Below are 22393 nucleotides of genomic sequence, written 5' to 3'. Positions count from 1 at the left end.
GTAAATATATTTTTCCCCCCAAAGTAAAGAACGTGTAAGTATGCTTACTACAAAGTATTTTATAAAACATTTCAATTACTTGAAAACTATTAAAATTTTTTTAATACCTCCTCATAAAACTTCATTGTCTTTAAAAGGTCATCTTTGGAAAATAAAGGAAATATAAGCCTGGTACCTTTTGTAGTGCTGCATCAATTTCCTTTTGTTCAAACTGCATGCGTAATAACTTTTGCTCTTCAATTCTTCTTTGTTCTTCTTCTTCTCTTGCCTTAGCCATTCGTTCAAATCTAGCTTTCATATTCACTTTATGAGTAAATGGAGCCTCACTTTTTTTTGCAGGCTTGATATCAACATCTTCTTCCTTTACAAAAATGGGCCAAGAATAAGAATTGTCTAAAAACCAACAAGAACTGAGATGTTAATAGTTCTGAAGATGTCTAGACACAGAATAATTAACATGTTTGGTTATGCCTATTTGCCACACTGCAGACATGGAGATTTTCACTATCCCCCAATTTGGGAAAGATGAAAGTTTCATTTGTGAACTATTTTCTTAACTATTGGAATCCTTTTCTCCCAGTGTAAAGATCATACATTATCTCTCTGGAGTCCTGGTGTATTTATTTGCCCAACCAAATCTCAGTGCTTGTTGATAATGAGTAACAGAAAAGGGTGAGGATATGATACATTGTTAAGTTATTAAAATACTTCCTTCTCGTTAGAGTCTCCATATCACTCTTCACCCTACTACATAATACAGAAATGTAATTTCTGTTATTTCCCACTTCATGATTTCTTTCCTCACTCTTCTTTGTTAATAACTGAGATGAATTCCATTCAACAAATAATTTATTGATGGGCAATGGCAAAGAATGTTTTCAGATAGAATAAACAGGAAGACAACTATTGAAAGAGGCAGTGGTGGAACTTGGGGAAATCATTGAGGTGAAGTATGGTTCTGAGTCAGTCTGTTTAGGGGTGAGAGCTGGAAGCCATGAAAATAAGGGGGTAATTTAAGAGCAGAATTTAAACTGTCAAACAAATAGTGTGAGTCTGTAAAACCAATTTGGTGATGAGATCACTCACTGGCCTTTTGATAGCAGTTTTAGTAGAGTGGGGTCTTATGGGTACAGTTAATCCATGGTTTCAAAAGTACTTTAGTTGTAGTCGACTGTTGGTTTCTAAACTACTTAGACTCTTGTGGGTCTATCTGGAAATGCCACCACTTATATTTCACTGTACTATGAGGAAATTGCTTCCAGGTACCACGTGCAACCAATAAAGGAAATTTTGAAACAAGCTGTAAATAACTGCCTGTGTAAGAAAAATCTTGGTTCATCAATGTTTTACATTAGTTTGAGGTGTTGCACTGCAGCTCCAATGAATGTAGAAGGAGGAGTTAAAAGTAAGTTGGATCGTTTTTCTGGTTCTCCTGAATCAAATTTTTGTTTGATACTGGAAAGTGCTAGAACATCAGACACAACCAGAGACCTAATGGGTAAATTCTATTGTTAACGCCATTATTTAACCTTCAGTGGATAAACATAAAGCCTGACTACCATTATTGTTAGTGAACAGTGTTGATATGATTGTTTATTATATTTAAAAGATAGGGTAAAAAGTACATGTTAAACAATGGTTTGCTTGCTTAACAAGCAAAGTATTAAACTGCAGTTTTAATCTCAGCAGGCTTTTCTGAGACTTACATGGAAAGAAAAATGGACCTCCTTTTTCAGACTTAAACAGTTCATGTTATTCTTTGCTTACAAAATAAATCCTCAAGATAGGATATTTCAGCAGGCACAATAACTGCTATTCTGATTGAATCCCTCCTGGTTAATAACTTGCCTTCTGGATTTTTGGATAAAATTTTGTGTAGGGCTTCCCTGGTGGCACAGTGGTTGGGAGTCCGCCTGCCAATGCAGGGGACCACGGGTTCGTGCCCCGATCCGGGAGGATCCCACATAACGCGGAGCGGCTGGGCCCGTGAGCCTGCTCCGCAACGGGAGAGGCCACAACAGTGAGAGGCCCGTGTACCGCAAAAAAAAAAAAAAAAAAAAAGATTCTTCATAAGTTAACTGGGAGAAAGTTCATGAACAGTCTTTCAGTTATTGAGTTCAGTTGCCTTTTGTTGAATCCCTGAAAAGCCAGGTTAAAAGTGTTTCCAGGAAATGAATCTACTAAGAGAGTCACGTTATAAATGGAATGATCTTTGTTCTAGAGTCTAGGTGCATGCTTAGCAGGGCATTGATACTCCCAGCGTGTGGATATTACAGGCAACCGAAATAGGCAATGAATTTGGGATAAAAACGCAAGGAATGGTTTTGGAGTGCACCTTGTAAAATCTAGATAGAATGTCAAACACACTAAGGAAATTAAGTGGTTTACCTACCAAATGTTAGTACAGGTTAAGGGCTACAGGAGCTGGGACGGAATTCTTAGATTAGGTAAGGTTACATGAATGAGTTAGGCCTTGAAAGGTGTCTGGAACATAAAGAGAAGGTATTTTCTAAAGGAGGAAAACAAGTATCAGATGGGAGGGGAAGATCCTACTCTGGAAGTTGATTATACTCTGCCAAAACTATGCTAACACAGGATCTGGGTGACCCTTAATCTAGAGGGATATGATAGGAGGAATGTCAGGTTCTACACAGGAAACTCAATTTAGGACATCCTCATGGATTACAGAAGATCAGCCAGGTCCTAATCTCATATCCTTTTTTTTTTTTTTTTTTTTTGCTGTACGTGGGCCTCTCACTGTTGTGGCCTCTCCCACTGCAGAGCACAGGCTCTGGACGCGCAGGCTCAGCGGCCATGGCTCACGGGCCCAGCCGCTCCGCAGCATGTGGGATCTTCCCGGACCAGGGCACGAACCCTTGTCCCCTGCATCGGCAGGCGGACTCTCAACCACTGCGCCACCAGGGAAACCCTCATATCCTTTTATACAAGAGTCAGTAATTAAAACCAGAAGCCACCTACCTCATTTATTTTACCTACAAATTTTATAGGACTAGGTATCACTGCTCTGAGGTTTCAGCACCTTTTTTTAAAAAAATGGAAGCACGTGCATGCTTATTTAAATTCTTTACCTTCTGTGATTTGTCTCTAAAGGATCAACTGATCTTATGGCCCATCCGTCCATTTAATGTTGGTGTTCTCCAGGGTTTTATCATTCACCTTCCAACTATTGACTCTCAAGATGGTTTTATCTACATCTATACTTGGAAACAATCTGTAGCTCCTGCCTCTTCCCTGAGCCCAGTACCTGTGTTTCAGACTGCCATTATCTTTCCAAATATAGCTCAAACTTCACAGGTCCAAAACAGTTTATTCACCCCTCCCTGACCTCCTGAATTCTCTGTAGCATCATCTAGTTTCCCTGGTAGTCTTGAAGCAATGTTAGGCTTCTCAGCAACCACCTGCCTGTAACTCAGTTTTGTTAAAGTTGGGTCAATTTTTCTCCCTTGCCCCCAACTTCATGACCATTTTCCAGTTTATCCTCCATGATCCCAGGATTCTGTAAACATAAGCCTTTAATTACTCTGTCTTAAAACTGATTATTTGGGCTTCCCTGGTGGCGCAGTGGTTAACAATCAGCCTGCCAATGCAGGGGACACGGGTTTGAGCCCTGGTCCGGGGAGATCGCACATGCCGCGGAGCAACTAAGCCCGTGCACCACTACTGAGCCTGCGCTCTAGAGCCCGCGAGCCACAACTACTGAGCACGCGTGCCACGAAGACCGTGCTCTGCAACAAGAGAAGCCACCGCAATAAGAAGCCCACGCACTGCAACGAAGAGTAGCTCCCACTTGCCGCAACTAGAGAAAGCCCGCGCGCAGCAACAAAGACCCAATGCAGCCAAAAAAACCCTGATTATTAACATTGTTCCCGGATTATAGTGCCCATAAGGTTAAAAAGGCCCTTCAGCTAGCTGCAACCTAGTTTTACAACATTTTATCCTATCACCTATTATATGAACCTTTCCTTTGAACCTATTTTCCACTCTGCCAGATAAAGTTTTACAACCTTCCTGTTGACTCACATTGTCCTTCCAATCTGGAATGCTTTCCCTCTTTAACTGAAACTTCTATTCAACCTTCACATTCAGCTAAAATGTCATTTTCTCAGCCCTGTTAAACATCTCCTAGGAATACTGATTCCATACTACTTGATCCCATAACACTAAATACATAACTATCTTAGCACTTAATGACAATTTTAATTGTTTTCATCTCATTAGGCTGGATTTCTTGAAGGCATATTATATTCACTTTTATGTACCCAAAACTTAACATAGGGCCCAACATAGAAGATATTAAAAATAGCAATGGCATTAGTTTTTAGCTGTGACAAAATGGTTTATAACCCAGTCCCTAAGTCCTTATGTTTTTGTGTATGTTGCACTAAGTTCAGATGCATATCAATTTAATTGATATCTGGATGTTCTACAGCATCTCCATTTGTCTAGCCTGTGACCTCTCTTCCTACCAAACTCCTGTGTTCCCCTACTACCTAGTATACCCAGTCACTTTGATTCCTCTCCACCACCATTTCCAAGCTAAGTCTTGCCAGTTTTGTATCCTACATACTTATCAGTCCTCTCCATTCCAGTTCTAGTTCAAATCCTCATGTTTTCTCTGACCACCCTGTACAAAATTGTGCCACATAATCTGTAGTCTTTTACCCTGCTTTGTTAATCTCCATAGCTTTTATTTACTACCCAATCATTGTTTTCCATTCCCTGTCTCCTGCCCCACACCTGTTAGATTCTAAACACCATATGAGCAAGGACTGCAGGTTTATTCATCAATGTAGTCCCAGTGCCCAGAACAGTCTCTGGAACATAGTAGGCTTTCAAATAATTTTTTAATGCATAAGTCTAAAGCCATCTTTAGCTTCAGCATGATCTTGTGATAAAGATGCCTATTTGATAATATCATTCCATGTTTTAAAAATCCCTTCATTGCACCCCAATAAAACAAAGTTCCTTAATATGGCATCTAAGATGGGTCATCTTGCCTGTGCTTGCGTCTTCATCATCTTTTGCTGTGCTTGCACTCTACTTGTCTCAGTAATAATGAATTGCTTATCGTCCTGGAATTTGCCCAGTTTCATCATTCTTTTTATTCACCAATCTCCTCTGAAGGCCCTCCCAAATTCCCATACATTTATAGCTAAATGTATGATGAAAATCAATTTTTAGAAGAATATATGTTAAATATAACATGGCAATTTTGACAGAATTAAGTTTTCCAGATCTTATTTAAACCAATATTCATAATCATGGAACTAGTCCTTAAGCTGGAATGGCCATTATAGGTCATCTAGTGAGTGCCTCCTTATTTTACATATGGAGGTACTTCAAATTCATGTCACCTGAATTCTGATCTAGGCTCTGCCACTGAATGATTGACATGACTTTGAACATATCATATAGGCTTTGTTGGCCTCATCTTTAAGAAGGTAGGTATGAATCATCTCTGGAGTTTAATATACACTGGTTCTACTGAATCAAAGTAAAACTTGTGCCAATAAATATCTCTGAGCTATTTTTGCTAAAGTGAACCATTTGATGTTCACTGTAGGCTTTAATTCTTATAAAAGTCATTTTGGAACAATGCTAGAGTAGGGAAATCTTTTCAAAGTCTCTTAAGATCTTAATGTGCTTTTGCTATTTAGTTCCAAGATTATTATATACACTGATGGTTAATTGTAAATTCCAACACTTATTTCAAAGTCAATGTTATTTCTGTTAAGTTTATCATCATTACTGAACTATAACTTAAATATAAAACAGTATACCTCGGGCTTCCCTGGTGGCGCAGTGGTTGAGAGTCCGCCTGCCGATGCAGGCGATGAGGGTTCGCGCCCCGGTGTGGGAAGATCCCACATGCCGTGGAGCGGCTGGGCCCGTGAGCCATGGCTGCTGAGCCTGCGCATCCGGAGCCTGTGCTCCGCAACGGGAGAGGCCACAACAGTGAGAGGCCCGCGTACCGCAAAAAAAAAAAAAAAAAAAAAAAAAAAAAAAAGTATACCTCATGAAAGTTTTCTGCTTCTCGCTCTTTAATTTCAAGATCAATTGCTCTTCTTCTTGCTCGTTCTTCTTCTATCTTTTTCTGTATTTGTTTTTCAGACAATTGTCCAATTTTTTCAAACTTGCTTTTTAGATTTTTAGCTTGAATAGAGCCACTCCTTTTCAATTTGATTAATTCTTCATATTCCCTGCTCAGTTCAAAGGTTTCATTTTCTTCTTCTTCCTTCAAAAAAATTAAGATTTTTATATATTAAATACCAGAAAATTAGTTTGTACAATAAACCATCCAGAAAGTTCACTATTTCTTATTTGAAGTCCAAACTAAATGTTAAATAACTTCCTCCCTAAATACAGTGCCTAAATTTACTAATTAAAAGTAGTGCTACAAATTTAAGACTGTAGATAACATCTTATTTCATTTAAAATGCTATTTAATTAGGGACTATGGCTCAAAACCTCATTAACATTCCATTATAACCTGCTAAAAGTAAAATATGTACACGATTAGCTTTTACTAGGAATTGTAGGAAGACCTTGGTTTAGGGGAAGGTAAAGAAAATTCAAAAAACACTGGGCTAGGAGTCAATAGTTCTGACTCTGATACTGTGTGGCCTTTTGCCTGGTCACTTAGTCCACTGGACATGATTTTTTCATCTCTATCTAGAGCCACAGTATCTCTAAAATTCCTCCTGCCTTTGATTTGATGATAGTCAAAGTTAAATATTACTCTTAATAATTCAACTGAATTAAGCATTTCTACAGATATAGTCTGGTAAAATCCCTACATTTTGCTACATATCACTTGTATTCTCAATTTTATATTCTGCCAAGAAAGATGAGTCAACAAAAATTGGGTTTGAATTCTTTATACCATTTTATCTTGAATACCTTATTCAGGTTCCTTTCCCTTGTCTTTTACCTTGTCTTTCCCTTTTCTTTGTATACTTCGTACACTAAACCCTAATGGACTGGTAGAATATTGCAGTTATTCCTGGTACACTTCTCCTGGGGAAAACCTAGAGTTCTAGGCAGAGAGAAAAAAAAAAGGTGGGACTGGGCAGGGTGGGGTGCGGGAAGAGTCACAGTGGATGACGTTGACATGAGGCTTAATTTCTTGGTTCAACAAAGGGAAAAAAGAAAGTTTATTCCTTTATACTACCTCCACTTTTTGGTCTATGTGGGTGAAAATGGGCAACTCCTAAAATACCAGAAATTAACAAAGTTATGACATCACATCATATCACAATGGTTCCCACATCACTCTGATCAAAATTAATGGTTGAACTAATCAGTTATGATCTATGTAATCTTGGAATTGGCATTCTACTTGTTTGAAAACTCCCAGACATAGTGGAGTGAGTCACTTAGTAGCACCAGAATGTCAGACAATTACACCCTGCCATATATGAATTAGATTACTTCCCAATAGTATTACTAAAATATATTCTAATTTACTTTGTTTTTCTAGACAGACAATTCATTTTCAGCTTCCTTTACAAAATAAATGCTATTACATTTTTTTAAAATTCTGAGGGTACACCTTGCAGTATTTTCCTACAGCATATTCATTATATTTTCTGATTAACTATATATTTATGCAGCATTTATCGTCTCTTGGTTGACCTGGGCAAGGAAGTAAATATCCCCACAGTCCCATTGCTCCAACCCATGACAAAGAGGCAACTTCTAAGAGATTGCGACCTCTGTGAAGGAACCCACTCGGTTCCTAGATCAGGAGTTGGCAAGGGGCCCCCACCAAGTCACCTACCAAACATGCCATATCACTGCCGATCCTACTTAGGCTGGGAAAGCCACTGCTCGCCTCACCCCAAGTAATGGGGTTGTGCACTCATCCCCAACACTGTTGTTCGTGTAGCTGCTAGGGGACCCTGCCCAGCCGGAGGCCAAGGGTGACGGTGGAATGCTGGCCTCCTCCCTCACCCTCCCCACTTCTGCCTATGCAACTGGTTGGCCATCCAGATGGAGGGAAGCAGTGTTCAGGGTTAGGAAGGCGAAGGTTAGACAGGGTCCCAGGACATCAGGAGGTAGGAAGAGGGCTGCTGAGAGCCCACCATGAGGAAGCACGGAGACGTCACATGGAGTGGGTGAGCCAAGGCTCGAGACTCTAGCGCAGGCTCCACTGTTCAACCAACTTTCAATTACAACACACACAAGTTCAAAGATAAACTTATTTAAAATTTCAAAGGCAACCTCAGAGCACTAAATCCTGTGTCCCTTCTGAGCATGGGGTCCTGTGAGGGCACAAGTTGCATGTTCATGAAGCTGGCCCTGTACAGTCTATAGGTATGTATGTGTATATATGTATTCTTAAAATTATTTATTTTGGCTGTGTTGGGTCTTTGTTGCTGTGTGAGGGCTTTCTCTAGTTGCGGTGAGCGGGGGCTGCTCTTCGTTGCGGTGCGTGGGCTTCTCATTGTGGTGGCTTCTCTTGTTGTGGAGCACAGGATCTAGGCGCGCGGGCTTCAGTAGTTGCGGCACACAGGCTTCAGTAGTTGTGGCTCGCGGGCTCTAAAGCGCAGGCTCAGTAGTTGTGGCGCACAGGCTTAGTTGCTCCGCAGCATGTGGGACCTTCCCGGACCAGGGCTCGAACCCGTGTCCCCTGCATTGGCAGGCTGATTCTTAACCACTACACCACCAGGGAAGTCCCTATATATGTATTTTTACAATTCATTTCAATGCTGGTGAAACCATACTAAGGTATTTAATAGTATCAAAATTCTATCTTAGAATAATTTAATAAAATACAGGCATAACTTGGAGATATTGGGAATTCAATTCCAGACCACTGTAATAAAGCGAATATCTTAATAAAGTGAGTCACATGAATTTTTTGGTTTCCCAGTGCATATAAAAGTTATGTTTACACTATAGTCTATTAAGTGTGCAATAACATTATGTCTAAAAAAATAATGTACATACCTTAACTTTAAAATATTGCTAAAAACTGCTAACCATCACCTGAGCCTTCAGTGAGTTGTAATCTTTTTGCTGTTGGACAGTCTTTCCTCAGTGTTGACGGCTGCTGACTGATCAGGGTGTTAATTGCTGAGGCTGGGGCGGCTGTGGCAGTTTCTTAAAATAAGACAACAATGAAGTTTGCTGCATCAATCAACTCTTTCTTTTGTGAACGACGTCTCTGTAGCTTGCAATGCTCTTTGATAGCATTGTACCCGCTGTAGAATTTCTTTCAAAATTGGAGTCAGTCTTCTAAAACTCTGCTGGTGCTTTATCAACTAAGTTTATGTAATATTCTAAATCCTTTGCTGTCATTTTAACAATCTTCACAGCACCTCCACCAGGAGTAGCTTCCTCATCTCCCAGCCTTCATAGAACTGAAGAGAGTTAGGGCCTTGCTGTGAAGTGTTAAAATCACTTTCTTTTTTCATCCATAAGAAGCAACTCCTTATTCACTAGTTTTATCATGAGATTGCAGCAATTCATTCACATCTTCAGACTCCACTTCTAATTCTACTTCTCTTGCTATTTCCACATCTGCACTTACTTCCTCCACTGAAGCCGTGAACTCCTCAAAGTCATCCATGAGGGCTGAAATCAATTTTTGCTAAACTCCTGTGAATTTGATATTTTCACCTCTTCCCGTGAATCACAAATATTCTTAATGGTACCTGGAATGTTGAATCCTTTCCAGAAGGTTTTTAATTGATTTTGTCCATATCCATCAGAGGAATCACGATCTATGGCAGCTATAGCCTTACAAATTCAATAATAAGACTTGAAAGTAGAAATTACTTCTTGATCCATGGGCTGCAGAATGGATTCTGTGCTAGCAGGCATGAAAACAACATTAATATCGTCACAAATCTCCATCAGAGCTCTTGGGTGATCAGGTGCACTATTTTTTTTTTAACATCTTTATTGGAGTATAACTGCTTTACAATGGTGTGTTAGTTTCTGCTTTATAACAAAGTGAATTAGCTATACATATACATACATCCCCATATCTCCTCCCTCCTGCGTCTCCCTCCCACCATCCCTATCCGACCCCTCTAGGTGGTCACAAAGCACGGAGCTGATCTCCCTGTGCTATGCTGTTCCTTCCCACTAGCTATCTACTTTACATTAGGCAGTATACATAAGTCCATGCCACTCTCTCACTTCGTCCCAGCTTACCCTTCCCCCTCCGCGTGTCCTCAAGTCCATTCTCTACGTCAGCGTCTTTATTCCTGTCCTGCCCGTAAATTCTTCATAACCTTTTTTTTTCTTTTAGATTCCATACATATGTGTTAACAGATGGTATTTATTTTTCTCTTTCTGACTTACTTCACTCTGTATGACAGACTGTAGGTCCATCCACCTCACTACAAATAACTCAATTTTGTTTCTTTTTATGGCTGAGTAATATTCCATTGTATATATGTGCCACATCTTTATCCATTCATCAGTTGATGGACGCTTAGGTTGCTTCCATGTCCTGGCTATTGTAAATAGAGCTGCAATGAACATTTTGGTACATGACTCTTTTTGAATTATGGTTTTATTGGGGTATATGCCCAGTAGTGGGATTGCTGGGTCGTATGGTAGTTCTATTTGTAGTTTTTTAAGGAACCTCCATACTGTTTCCATAGTGGCTGTATCAATTTACATTCCCACCAACAGTGCAAGAGGGTTTCCTTTTCTCCACACCCTCTCCAGCATTTATTGTTTGTAGATTTTTTGATGATGGCCATTCTAACCAGTGTGAGATGATACCTCATTGTAGTTTTGATTTGCATTTCTCTAATGATTACTGATGTTGAGCATTCTTTCATGTGTTTGTTGGCAATCTATATATCTTCTTTGGAGAAATGTCTATTTACGTCTTCTGCCCATTTTTGGATTGGATTGATTGTTTTTTTGATATTGAGCTGCATGAGCTGCTTGTAAATTTTGGAGATTAATCCTTTGTCAGTTGCTTCGTTTGCAAATATTTTCCCCCATTCTGAGGGTTGTCTTTTCGTCTTGTTTATAGTTTCCTTTGCTGTGTAAAAGCTTTTAAGTTTCATTAGGTCCCATTTGTTTATTTTTGTTTTTATTTCCATTTCTCTAGGAGGTGGGTCAAAAAGGATCTTGCTGTGATTTATGTCATAGAGTGTTCTGCCTATGTTTTCCTCTAAGAGTTCGATAGTATCTGGCCTTACATTTAGGTCTTTAATCCATTTTGAGTTTATTTTTGTGTATGGTGTTAGGGAGTGTTCTAATTTCATTCTTTTACATGTAGCTGTCCAGTTTTCCCAGAACCACTTATTGAAGAGGCTGTCTTTTCTCCATTGTATATTCTTGCTGCCTTTGTCAAAGATAAGGTGACCAGAGGTGCGTGGGTTTATCTCTGGGCTTTCTATCCTGTTCCATTGATCTATATTTCTGTTTTTGTGCCAGTACCATAGTGTCTCGATTACAGTAGCTTTGTAGTATAGTCTGATGTCAGGGAGCCTGATTCCTCCAGCTCCGTTTTTCTTTCTCAAGATTACTTTGTCTATTCAGGGTCTCTTGTGTTACCATACAAATTGTGAAATTTTTTGTTCTAGTTCTGTGAAAAATGCCAGTGGTAGTTTGATAGGGACTGCATTGAATCTGTAGATTGCTTTAGGTAGTATAGTCATTTTCACAATGTTGATTCTTCCAGTCCAAAAACATGGTATATCTCTCCATCTGTTTGTATCATCTTTAATTTCTTTCATCAGTGTCTTACAGTTTTCTGCATACAGGTCTTTTGTCTCCTTGGGTGGGTTTATTCCTAGGTATTTTATTCTTTTTGCAATGGTAAATGGGAGTGTTTCCTTAATTTCTCTGTGAGATTTTTCATCATTAGTGTATAGGAATGCCAGAGATTTCTGTGTATTAATTTGTATCCTGCTACTTTACCAAATTCATTGATTAGCTCTAGTAGTTTTCTGGTAGCATCTCTAGGATTCTCTATGTTTAGCATCATGTCATCTGCAAACAGTGACAGGTTTACTTTTCTTTTCCAATTTGGATTCCTTTTATTTATTTTTCTTCTCTGATTGCTGTGGGTAAAACTTCCAAAACTATGTTGAATAACAGTGGTTAGAGTGGGCAACCTTGTCTTGTTCCTGATCTTAGTGGAAATGGTTTCAGTTTTTCACCATTGAGAACCATGTTGGCTGTGGGTTTGTCATATGTGGCCTTTATTATGTTGAGATAAGTTCCCTCTATGCCTACTTTCTGGAGGGTTTTTATCATAAACAGGTACTTAATTTTGTCGAAAGCTTTTTCTACATCTATTGAGATGATCATATGGTTTTCATTCTTCAGTTTGTTAGTATGGTGTATCACATTGATTGGTTTGCGTATATTGAAGAATCCTTGCATTCCTAGGATAAACCCCACTTGATCAATGGTGTATGATCCTTTTAATGTGCTGTTGGATTCTGTTTGCTAGTATTTTGTTGAGTTTTGCATCTATGTTCATCAGTGATATTGGCTTGTAGTTTTCTTTGTGACATCTTTGTCTGGTTTTGGTATCAGGGTGATAGTGGCCTTGTAGAATGAGTTTGGGAGTGTTCCTCCCTCTGCTATATTTTGGAAGAGTTTGAGAAGGATAGGTGTTGGCTCTTCTCTAAATGTTTGATAGAATTCGCCTGTCAAGCCATTTGGTCTTGGGCTTTTGTTTGTTTGAAGACTTTTAATCACAGTCTCAATTTCAGTGCTTGTGATTGGTCTGTTCATATTTTCTATTTCTTCCTGGTTCAGTCTCGGAAGGTTGTGCATTTCTAAGAATTTGTCCATTTATTCCCAGTTGTCCATTTTATTAGCATATAGTTGCTTGTAGTAATCTCTCATGATCCTTTGTATTTCTGCAGTGTCATTTGTTACATCTCTTTTTTTTTTTTTTTTTCCCATACGCAGGCCTCTCACCACTGTGGCCCTTCCCGCTGCGGAGCACAGCTTCTGGATGCGCAGGCTCAGTGGCCATGGCTCATGGGCCCAGCTGCTCCACCGCACGCGGGATCCTCCCGGACCAGGGCACGAACCCGCATCCCCTGCATTGGCAGGTGGACTCTCAACCACTGCACCACCACGGAAGCCCTGATTTTTCATTTCTAATTCTATTGATTTGAGTCTTCTCCCTTTTTTTCTTGATGAATCTGGCTAATGGTTTATTAATTTTGTTTATCTTCTCAAAGAACCAGCTTTTAGTTTTATTGATCTTTGCTATTGTTTTCTTCATTTATTTCTGATCTTCATGTTTCCTTCATTTATTTCTGATCTTCTGATCTTCATGATTTCTTTCCTTCTGCTAACTTTGGGGGTTTTTTTCTTCTTTCTCTAATTGCATTAGGTGTAAGGTTAGGTTGTTTATTTGAGATGTTTCTTGTTTCTTAAGGTCGGATTGTATTGCTATAAACTTCCCTCTTAGAACTGCTTTTGTTGCATCCCATAGGTTTTGGGTTGTTGGCTTTCATTGTCATTTGTTTCTAGGTATTCTTTGATATCCTCTTTGATTTTTTCAGTGATCTCTTGGTTATTAAGTAGTGTATTGTTTAGCCTCCATGTGTTTGTATTTTTTACAGAGTTTTTCCTCTAATTGATATCTAGTCTCATAGCATGTGGTCGGAAAAGATACTTTATACGATTTCAGTTTTCTTAAATTTTCTTAAGGCTTGATTTGTGACCCAAGATATGACCTATCCTGGAGAATGTTCCATGAGCACTTGAGAAGAAAGTGTATTCTGTTGTTTTTGGATGGAATGTCCAATAAATATCAATTAAGTCCATCTTGTTTAATGTATCATTTAAAGCTTGTGTTTCCTTATTTATTTTCATTTTGGATGATCTGTCCATTGGTGAAAGTGGGGTGTTAAAGTCCCCTACTATGATTGTGTTACTGTAGATTTTCCCTTTTATGGCTGTTAGCCTTTGCCTTATGTAGTGAGGTGCTCCTATGTTGGGTGCATAAATATTTACAATTGTTATATCTTCTTCTTGGATTGATCCCTTGATCATTATGTAGTGTCCTTCTTTGTCTCTTGTAACAGTCTTTATTTTAAAGTTTATTTTTTCTGATATGAGAATTGCTACTCCAGCTTCCTTTTGATTTCCATTTGCATGGAATATCTTTTTCCATCCCCTAACTTTCAGTCTGTATGTGTCGTTAGGTCTGAAGTGGGTCTCTTGTTGACAGCATATATATGGGTCTTGCTTTTGTATCCATTCAGCCAGTCTGAGTCTTTTGGTTGGAGCATTTAATCCATTTACATTTAAGGTAATTATCGATATGTATGTTCCTATTACCATTTTCTTAATTGTTTTGGGTTTGTTATTGTATATCTTTTCCTTTTCTTGTGTTTCCTGCCTAGAGAAGTTTCTTTCAGGTGCACTATTTTTTTTTTTTTTTTTTTTTTCAGGTGCACTATTAATGAGCAGTAATATTTTAAAGGAATCATTTTTTCTGAGCAGTAGGTCTTAACAGTGGGCTTTAAATATTCAGTAAACCAGGTTGTGAATAGATTGCTATATCTAGGTTCTCTGTTCCATTTATAGAGCACTGGCAGAGTAGATTTAGCAGAATTCTCAAGAACCCTAGTATTTTCAGAATGGTAAATAAGCATTGGCTTCAACTTAAAGTCACCAGCTATGTTTTAGCCTATAACAAGAGAGTCAGCCTGTCTTTTGAAGCTTTGAAGCCAAACATTGACTTCTCCTCTCTAGCTAAAAAAGTCCTAGATGGCATCTTCTTCCAATACAAGCCTGTTTGTCTACATTGAAAATCTATTGTTTAGTGTAGCCACCTTCGTTTTGATTATCTTAGATCTTCTGCATAACTTCTGCAGCCTCTACAACAGCACTTGCTGTTTCATCTTGTACTTTTTTGTTATGGAGGTGGCTTCTTTCCTTAAACTTCAAGAAGCAACCTCTGGTAGCTTCAGACTTTTCTTCTGCAGCTTCCTCATCTCTCAGTCTTCATAGAATTGAAGAGAGTTAGGGCCTTGCTCTGGAGTAGGCTTTGGCTTAAGGGAATGTTGTGGCTTAAGGGAATGTTGTGGCTTATGTGACCTTCTATCCAGACCACTAAAACTTTTTCCACATCGACAGTAAGGCTGTTCCACTTTCTTATCATTTGTGTGTTCACTGGAGTAGCACTTTTAATTTCCTTCAAGAACTTTTCCTTTGCATTCACATCTTGGCTAATGGTTTGGCCCAAGAGGCCTAGATTTTGGCCTATCTCAGCTTTCGACGTTCCTTCCTCACTAAGCTTAATCTTGCTAGCTTAATTTAAAGTGAGACAAATCGCTTCTTGGCCAAGTGTAAAGTGAGAGATGTGCGACTCTTACCTTCACTTAAACACTCAGAGACCATTAATTGGCCTAATTTCAATACTATTGTGTAAGGGAACAGGTAGGCCCGAAGAGAGGGAAAGAGATGGGCAAACAGCCAGTCAGTGAAGCAGTCAGAACATACACACTTATCAATTAAGTTTACCATCTTATATGGGAGCAGTTTGTGGTGCCCCCAAACAACTACAATAGTAAGAATGAAGATCACTGATCACAGATCACCATAACAAATATAATAATAATGAAAAAGTTTGAAATATTGAGAGAATTACCAAAATGTGACACAGAGACACAAAGTGAGCAAATGCAGTTGGAAAAATGGTGGCAACAGACTTGCTCCATGCAGGGTTGCCACAGACCTTCAATTTGTAAAAAGTGCAGTACCTGCAAAGTGCAATAAAGTGAAGCACAATGAAATGCAGTATGCCTGTAAAATTATTCAAAGACCTGCCAAACTGATGTTCCTATTAGCATCCATGGTACTCTTACAGTTTTTTCTTATTTTGATTACCAGTTTAATTCTGTTTCAAGGAAAATAAGTATAACTGGGTATATTAAGTACTCTAGAGTGACAGTTCTCAATCATGGTATAATCTCACACAATTGTGAGGTATATAGGAAGAAATATTTACTTACATACTACAGTAATATCTCAGTCACTTGGAATCTCATATATTTTTCAAACTAGCAAGAAGGAGTAGAGTTATAGCAGGCTGGAAAGGTACACTCAACTATGCTGAAACTTGTACCACGTGCCTCATAGGAGTGTCCTTTATGTAAAAATAATACTTAGATAGTTATTGTAAGGTAATGCATGTGAAATACTGAGATTACTAAATATTTGTGGAATAAAAATGGACACTTCTTAAAGTCTTACCTCTCCCATTTCTTGTCTCAGTTGTTCAAATTCCTGTTTTTCCATCTCTAGCTTATGCTTCCGTTCCTCCTCTGTTCGTCGTCTTTCTTCTTCCATTTTTTGTTTTAATAATTCTTCAAAATTAATTTCTAGTTTTCCAGGTGTAAGAGATTCTTGAGAGACTGTTTTATACATCTCTGGGGAGTCATCATCTACTACCTATTTAAAATAATTCTTTTATCACTCTTGCCAGAATTATACATACTACAAAGGGAATATTTCTTGAATAGAAAGGTTTCACATTGAACTAAAAACCAAAAATTCTCCTTAAAAGTATAAAACAATAAACAAGAAGGAATTATTAGAAACTGTAAGACTAAAGTATTTTGTAGTAACAGAGAAAATGGTGACCATAAAGTCTCCATTCCAGTGAACACAAATAAATACTTTGACTTTATACTATGAGTAATTTGAATTAGACATTAAGATGTTCTAACAACAAAACTTTTTTTAATTAAAAAAATTAAAAAGATGTTCTAATATTGGGAAAATGTTTTAATTGGATTAAAATGAACCTCTATTCTGGTAATTAAAATAAAGCATTTCAGTTAAATCATGGTTTTTACCTGAATGAATTAGATATCATGACCCCTTCATAATCAGGCAAAAATCAGTTAATGCTGTGATTTTACTGTGCTGATTTATTTACTGTCAGGCTAATTAAAAGTAAATAATAATAGTTAATACTTATAGCTGCCAGGTACAATTCTAAGCACTTTACGTGTATTGACTTATTTTTCTGTAACCCTGTGAAGTAGGTGTTATTAATATCCCCATTTTATAGATGAGGAAACTGAGGCACTAAAAAGTAACTTGTCCAAAGTCAACACAAATACTATGTGGAAAAGGTGAAATTCCAAACTTTAGAAGTCTTTCTAATAAAATTATAAATAACTATTTAGACTACCTTTTTGTAATTTCATGAATTACATGTCTAACTGCCGTTTAGTTATGACCTTGAGCAAGTTACATAGCCTCTCTAAATCTGAGTTTCCTTATCTGTGACAACTTTCATAGAGTTGTCATGAGAATTACATAAAGTTTGGAAATACTTTGCAGTGTGTCTGACACTATGGTAAGCTCCTAAATAGCAGTTTTATTATTACAATATCATTCCCTGTATATAGGCAATCTCTAAATTGCAAATAGAAACTCTGCCTTTAAATCATTGACTTGGAATACATTTTGCCATGAAAAGCAATGACCTAATTCTAACCCCTGAAAGTATATACATAAACCTCTCACTTGAATTGTGTCCCTGTGGCTGAACTAGACACAGGAATAAGAGAGGTAAAGAGTAATTATTATTTGTTCCAAGTTTTATATACGACAGGCTTTACCACAGAACTAGTTCAACTCAGAAATGTTTATATGGTCTCAAAATCCACAGATTGCCAAAAAAATTTTTATTAATATATGAGTTAACTGAGCAATAATATGAAATGACAATACTTGGCCCTAGATAAGAAAACAACATAAATGAAGGAAAAAGTTTCTCTTTCCTTTCCTGATATAGAAATGTCTTTAAGAAACCAGAGTTTTGGTTTAATGCCATTTTCCTTCCCTGCACTTTTTCCACTAGTAAGTCATGATAAAACGGCAGATTTGGCCTAAAAATCTGCTCCCAGGACTAGATTTCCTGATCTTCACAGCTACTTCTTATCTACCAGTCCTGAACCAGCTGATTCTCCAGAAATTAAGTGCTCTCAGAATGTTTGTAGGGTTTCTGTGTAGAAACCATTTGTGAATCAAGGATTACCTAATAAGATAGTATTAATATCACTTATTCCAACTTAGCCATAAAAAAGAACAAAATAATGCCATTTGCAGCAACATGGGTGTAACTACAGATTATCATACTAAGTGAAGTCAGAAAGAGAAAGACAAATACCATATTTGTGGAATCTAAAATATGGCTCAAATGAACCTATCTACAAAACAGAAACAGACTCACAGACATAGAGAACAGACTTGTGGTTGCCAAGGGGGAGGTGGGTGGGGGAGGGAAGGACTGGGAGTGTGGAATTAGCAGATGTGAACTATTATATATAGGATGGATAAACAACAAGGTCCTACTGTATAGCACAGGGAACTATATTCAATATCCTGTGATAAGCCATAATGGAAAGGAATATTAAAAAGAAGAATGTATAAATGTGTATAACTGAGTCACTATGCTGTAGAGCAGAGATTGGCACAGCATTGTAAATCAACTCTACTTCAATAAAAAATAATAAAATAAATCACTTATTCCACAAGCATTTACAGGAAGTTTGTTACACTAGAATGCATTGTGCCATGTGCTTTTTTTTTCCTAAGTCCAAGCACCATCTTTTTCTTTTTTTTTGGCTGCATTGGGTCTTCGTTGCTGTGCGTGGGCATCCTCTAGTTGTGGTGAGCAGGGGCTACTCTTCGTTGCGGTGAGCGGGCTACTCATTGCAGTGGCTCCTCTTGTTGCAGAGCATGGGCTCTAGGCATGTGGGCTTCCTTAGTTGCAGCACATGGGCTCAGTAGTTGCCGCACGCGGGCCCTAGAGTGCGCGGGCTTCAGTGAAGTCCCGTGTCATGTGCTTGATGTGGTCTTAGCCTCACTGAGTGAGGAAGATGGCCATAAGCCACAACAATACAGCGCTAGTGCTATGCTAGGGGAGCACTAAATGCTCTAAGAATACATGAAAGGAACACCTTTCTGGAACTTGTATTAGCAGGAAAGGCTTCCAGAGGAAATGGAATATATGAATAGGAGATAGCTCAGCACAGGGAAAAGAGAGAGAGACACGTTTCATATAGCATTTATGAAGTTCCAGAGATGAGAGCATAGCGTTTTGAAGAAATGGAAAGAAATTTAGTATGGAACAAACATGGCAGATTAAGGAAGACTCAAGAGGGACTTCCCTGGTGGCGCAGTGGTTAAGAATCTGCCTGCCCATGCAGGGGACATGGGTTCGAGCCCTGGTCCAGGAAGATCCCACATGCCATGGAGCAACTAAGCCTGTGCGCCACAACTACTGAGCCTGCGCTCTAGAGCCTGCGAGCCACAACTACTGAAGCCCGTGTGCCTAGAGCCCGTGCTCTGCAACAAGAGAAGCCACCGCAATGAGAAGCCCGCTCACCGCAACAAAGAGCAGCCCCCACTCGCCGCAACTAGAAAAAGCCTGCGTGCAGCAACAAAGACCCAATGCAGCCAAAAATAAATAAATATATTTATTTAAAAAAAAAAAGGAAGAATCAAGAAATGAAACTGGAGAAAATACTAGGGCAAGATTATAAAGAAATTTATTTAAAAATTTTAGTGTTTGGATTTTTGTTTTAAGGGACGTGGAAAATTTTTAAGCAAAATAGTAACATAATCAAATTTACTTTTTTTTTTTTTTTTTAAGAAAGACCACTTCTGGCTTTATAGGAAAGAATGGATTATAGGCAAGAAAGCAAATTAATTAGGAGTTGGCCTCAGGCAAGGGATAACAGTGACCTGCATTATAGTAGTGGTAGTGGGAAATGGGGGAAAACTGATCAATTTTTAGAGTGATATAGGAAATGAGACAGTGAATGACTGGATGTGAGGCATGAACGAGAGGTGGAAGTGCTTAAGGCCCACAGGTTTCTGATTTGAGCATCTGGGTGGGTGATGAAGCCAAATAAACACTTGGATATATCTGTCTGAAGCTCACCCAGACACAGGAAGAAAACCAGGTCATGATATCATTGAAGCCAATTAAAATGTTTCAGGAAGGGGATGCAGCGTTCACGTGTCAACTTACTTAAAAAAAAGTTTGTCAGGTAACTGTGCATTTAACAAACATTGAAATGGAATAGGGGCTTCCCTGGATTCTGTGGTTAAGAATCCGCCTGCCAATGCAGGGGACACGGGTTTGACCCCTGGTCCGGGAAGATCCCACATGCCCCAGAGCAACTAAGCCCACGCTCCACAACTACTGAGCCTATGCTCTAGAGCCCGCAAGTGAGAACTACTGAAGCCCATGCGCCTAGAGCCCGTGCTCCACAACAAGAAAAGCCACCACAGTGAGAAGCCCGTGTAGAGTAGCCCCTGATCTCCGCAACTAGAGAAATCTTGTGCACAGCAACGAAGACCCAACGCAGCCAAAATAAATAAATAAATATTTTAAAAATGGTATAAGAAGTATAACTTTGTAACAGAGTTAAGTTTAGTAGCAATATCCAGAGTGATGGTAAGCATTTTGGAGAGTTAACTAATTGTGATTAAATGGCTTTTATCATTTAATATATCCCAGATGGGATGGATACTGGAAAGAAAGGAGGAAAGGAAGGAAGGCGTGAGGGAGGGAAGGAGAAGAGAATGGAGAGGAGGGAAGGAAAGGTGGGGGTAGGAACCCCGCTCCCTCCTCGCTTAGATACTTAGTTCTGGAAAACATGCCTTCCCAGAGAAGGAAGATAACATACACTCCTCTATGCTAGGCATAGCAATTTAATCAGAAACTTCTCAACACTATAATGAAGCAAACACCTTTAACTGACAGTGTTATGCCATAGAAGACTTTAATAACTTATATGCCATCCCTACTTTTGGCATATAAGTTCAGAAATAATAGGGTATTCCCCAAAGTTGAATGATTTCTCATAACATACTGAATCCCAATGGCCTCCTCCAGTCACATTCTATCTTACCATGCTTCTCCTTGCTTCAGCAAATGCCTTCTTTTCTTCCTCTATTCTTCTTCTGGCTTCTTCTTCTGCTTTCCTTTTTTCATCTTCTCTCCTTTGTCTTTCTATTTCTTCAAAACTGAGTTTGAGTTTACCAGGGCGGTACCCTTTAAAAATGTTTTCTGTGTCTTGGTTTTCCTCCTCTTCATTTACCTAACGAAGAAACAACTCACTACTAAAATCTGGGATTAATCAAAGACAGGAATGAATTATAAATCAAAAGGCACAGACTCAGCCACCTTACACAGAAATGTTTCTTTGTTCTAGTATTCTTGACCAAAATCCCCTTCCTTTATAACGTCTCATATGATTTAAAAAATCAAATTTGGAAAAATTCCAAATAAAGATGTACTCAAGTTAAATAAAACTTCTCAAGCAAGTCAAATTTTTAAATGGATAAGATTAATTGTTTAAAATTCTTAAGGAATCATTTAAAAGTTTTACTAAACATTAACTCTCCCAGAACAAACATAAAACACGTGTGTGGACTTACTAGAGAAAGGACTTGAGGACACAGGGAGGGGGAAGGGTAAGCTGGGACGAAGTGAGAGAGTAGCATGGACATATATACACTACCAAACGTAAAATAGATAGCTAGTGGGAAGCAGCCGCATAGCACAGGAAGATCAGCTCGGTGCTTTGTGACCACCTGGAGGGGTGGGATAGGGAGGGTGGGAGGGAGGGAGACGCAAGAGGGAAGAGATATGGGAACATATATGTATAACTGATTCACTTTGTTATAAAGCAGAAACTAACACACCATTTTAAAGCAATTATACTCCAATAAAGATGTTAAAATAAATAAATAAATAAAAGTAACACCAACACACAGATGTGGGTCCTACTCAGTTTAAGATATGGAATGTTTCCAGTACTCTTGAAGGTCTTTGTGTATCCTTCAAGAGCCCATCCACCTTTTGCTGGCTTTTCAGAGGAACCTAATATGCTTAATTTTGTGTTTGTTATTCTTTTGCTTTGTTTGAATATGTAAAAATTTGTTCAGTGTTGCAGCTTTTGAATTTTACATATAAGAAATTATACTGTATGTGGTCCTATTGACTTACAGTTTTGCTGAATCTTGTAGTTTTTTTTGAGATTTATCTGTGTTGATGGGGCTACCTGTAGTTAATTATTTTCTATTGCTGTATAGTATTTCATTGATTAAAAATTCTACAATTTATCTTCCAAAAAAATAAAAGTGTGTGTGTGTGTACTTAAATTGAGGTTCAAGTATACACACACTGAGTCTCTTACATAATAAAATAAAGTTCTCATTCTGTAATTTTCATGGATTTTTTTTACTATGAACTAAGGTTATTAAATGGATAAAACATCTGGAACTATTTTACATACAATTCAAATTTTATGATTTTATAATTAAAATTCTAATGTAATGCTAATTAAATTAATTACTCATTGAAATTTATGATTTGATTAATTAATGA

General features: G+C 38.3%; 1 protein-coding gene across 8 annotated transcripts in view; it reads right to left on the bottom strand.

The window, feature by feature from the left end:
• Positions 1-22393, bottom strand: part of NEXN (nexilin F-actin binding protein) — a 72514-nt gene that overhangs the window by 6167 nt on the left and 43954 nt on the right. For all 8 annotated transcript variants that reach the window (XM_032611413.1, XM_032611463.1, XM_032611421.1 and 5 more), the window contains 4 exons: positions 20913-21101; positions 16228-16425; positions 6035-6256; positions 176-361 (listed from right to left, as the gene is read on the bottom strand). In XM_032611413.1, coding sequence (XP_032467304.1) covers positions 176-361; positions 6035-6256; positions 16228-16425; positions 20913-21101 — 795 coding nt within the window. The remainder of the gene's footprint in view (positions 1-175; positions 362-6034; positions 6257-16227; positions 16426-20912; positions 21102-22393) is intronic.

Source organism: Phocoena sinus, chromosome 1, assembly GCF_008692025.1.
Source record: "Phocoena sinus isolate mPhoSin1 chromosome 1, mPhoSin1.pri, whole genome shotgun sequence".
Taxonomy (NCBI): Eukaryota; Metazoa; Chordata; class Mammalia; order Artiodactyla; family Phocoenidae; genus Phocoena; species Phocoena sinus.
Note: the sequence above shows the minus strand (reverse complement) of the source record. Positions and strands in the feature narration are given on the sequence as shown.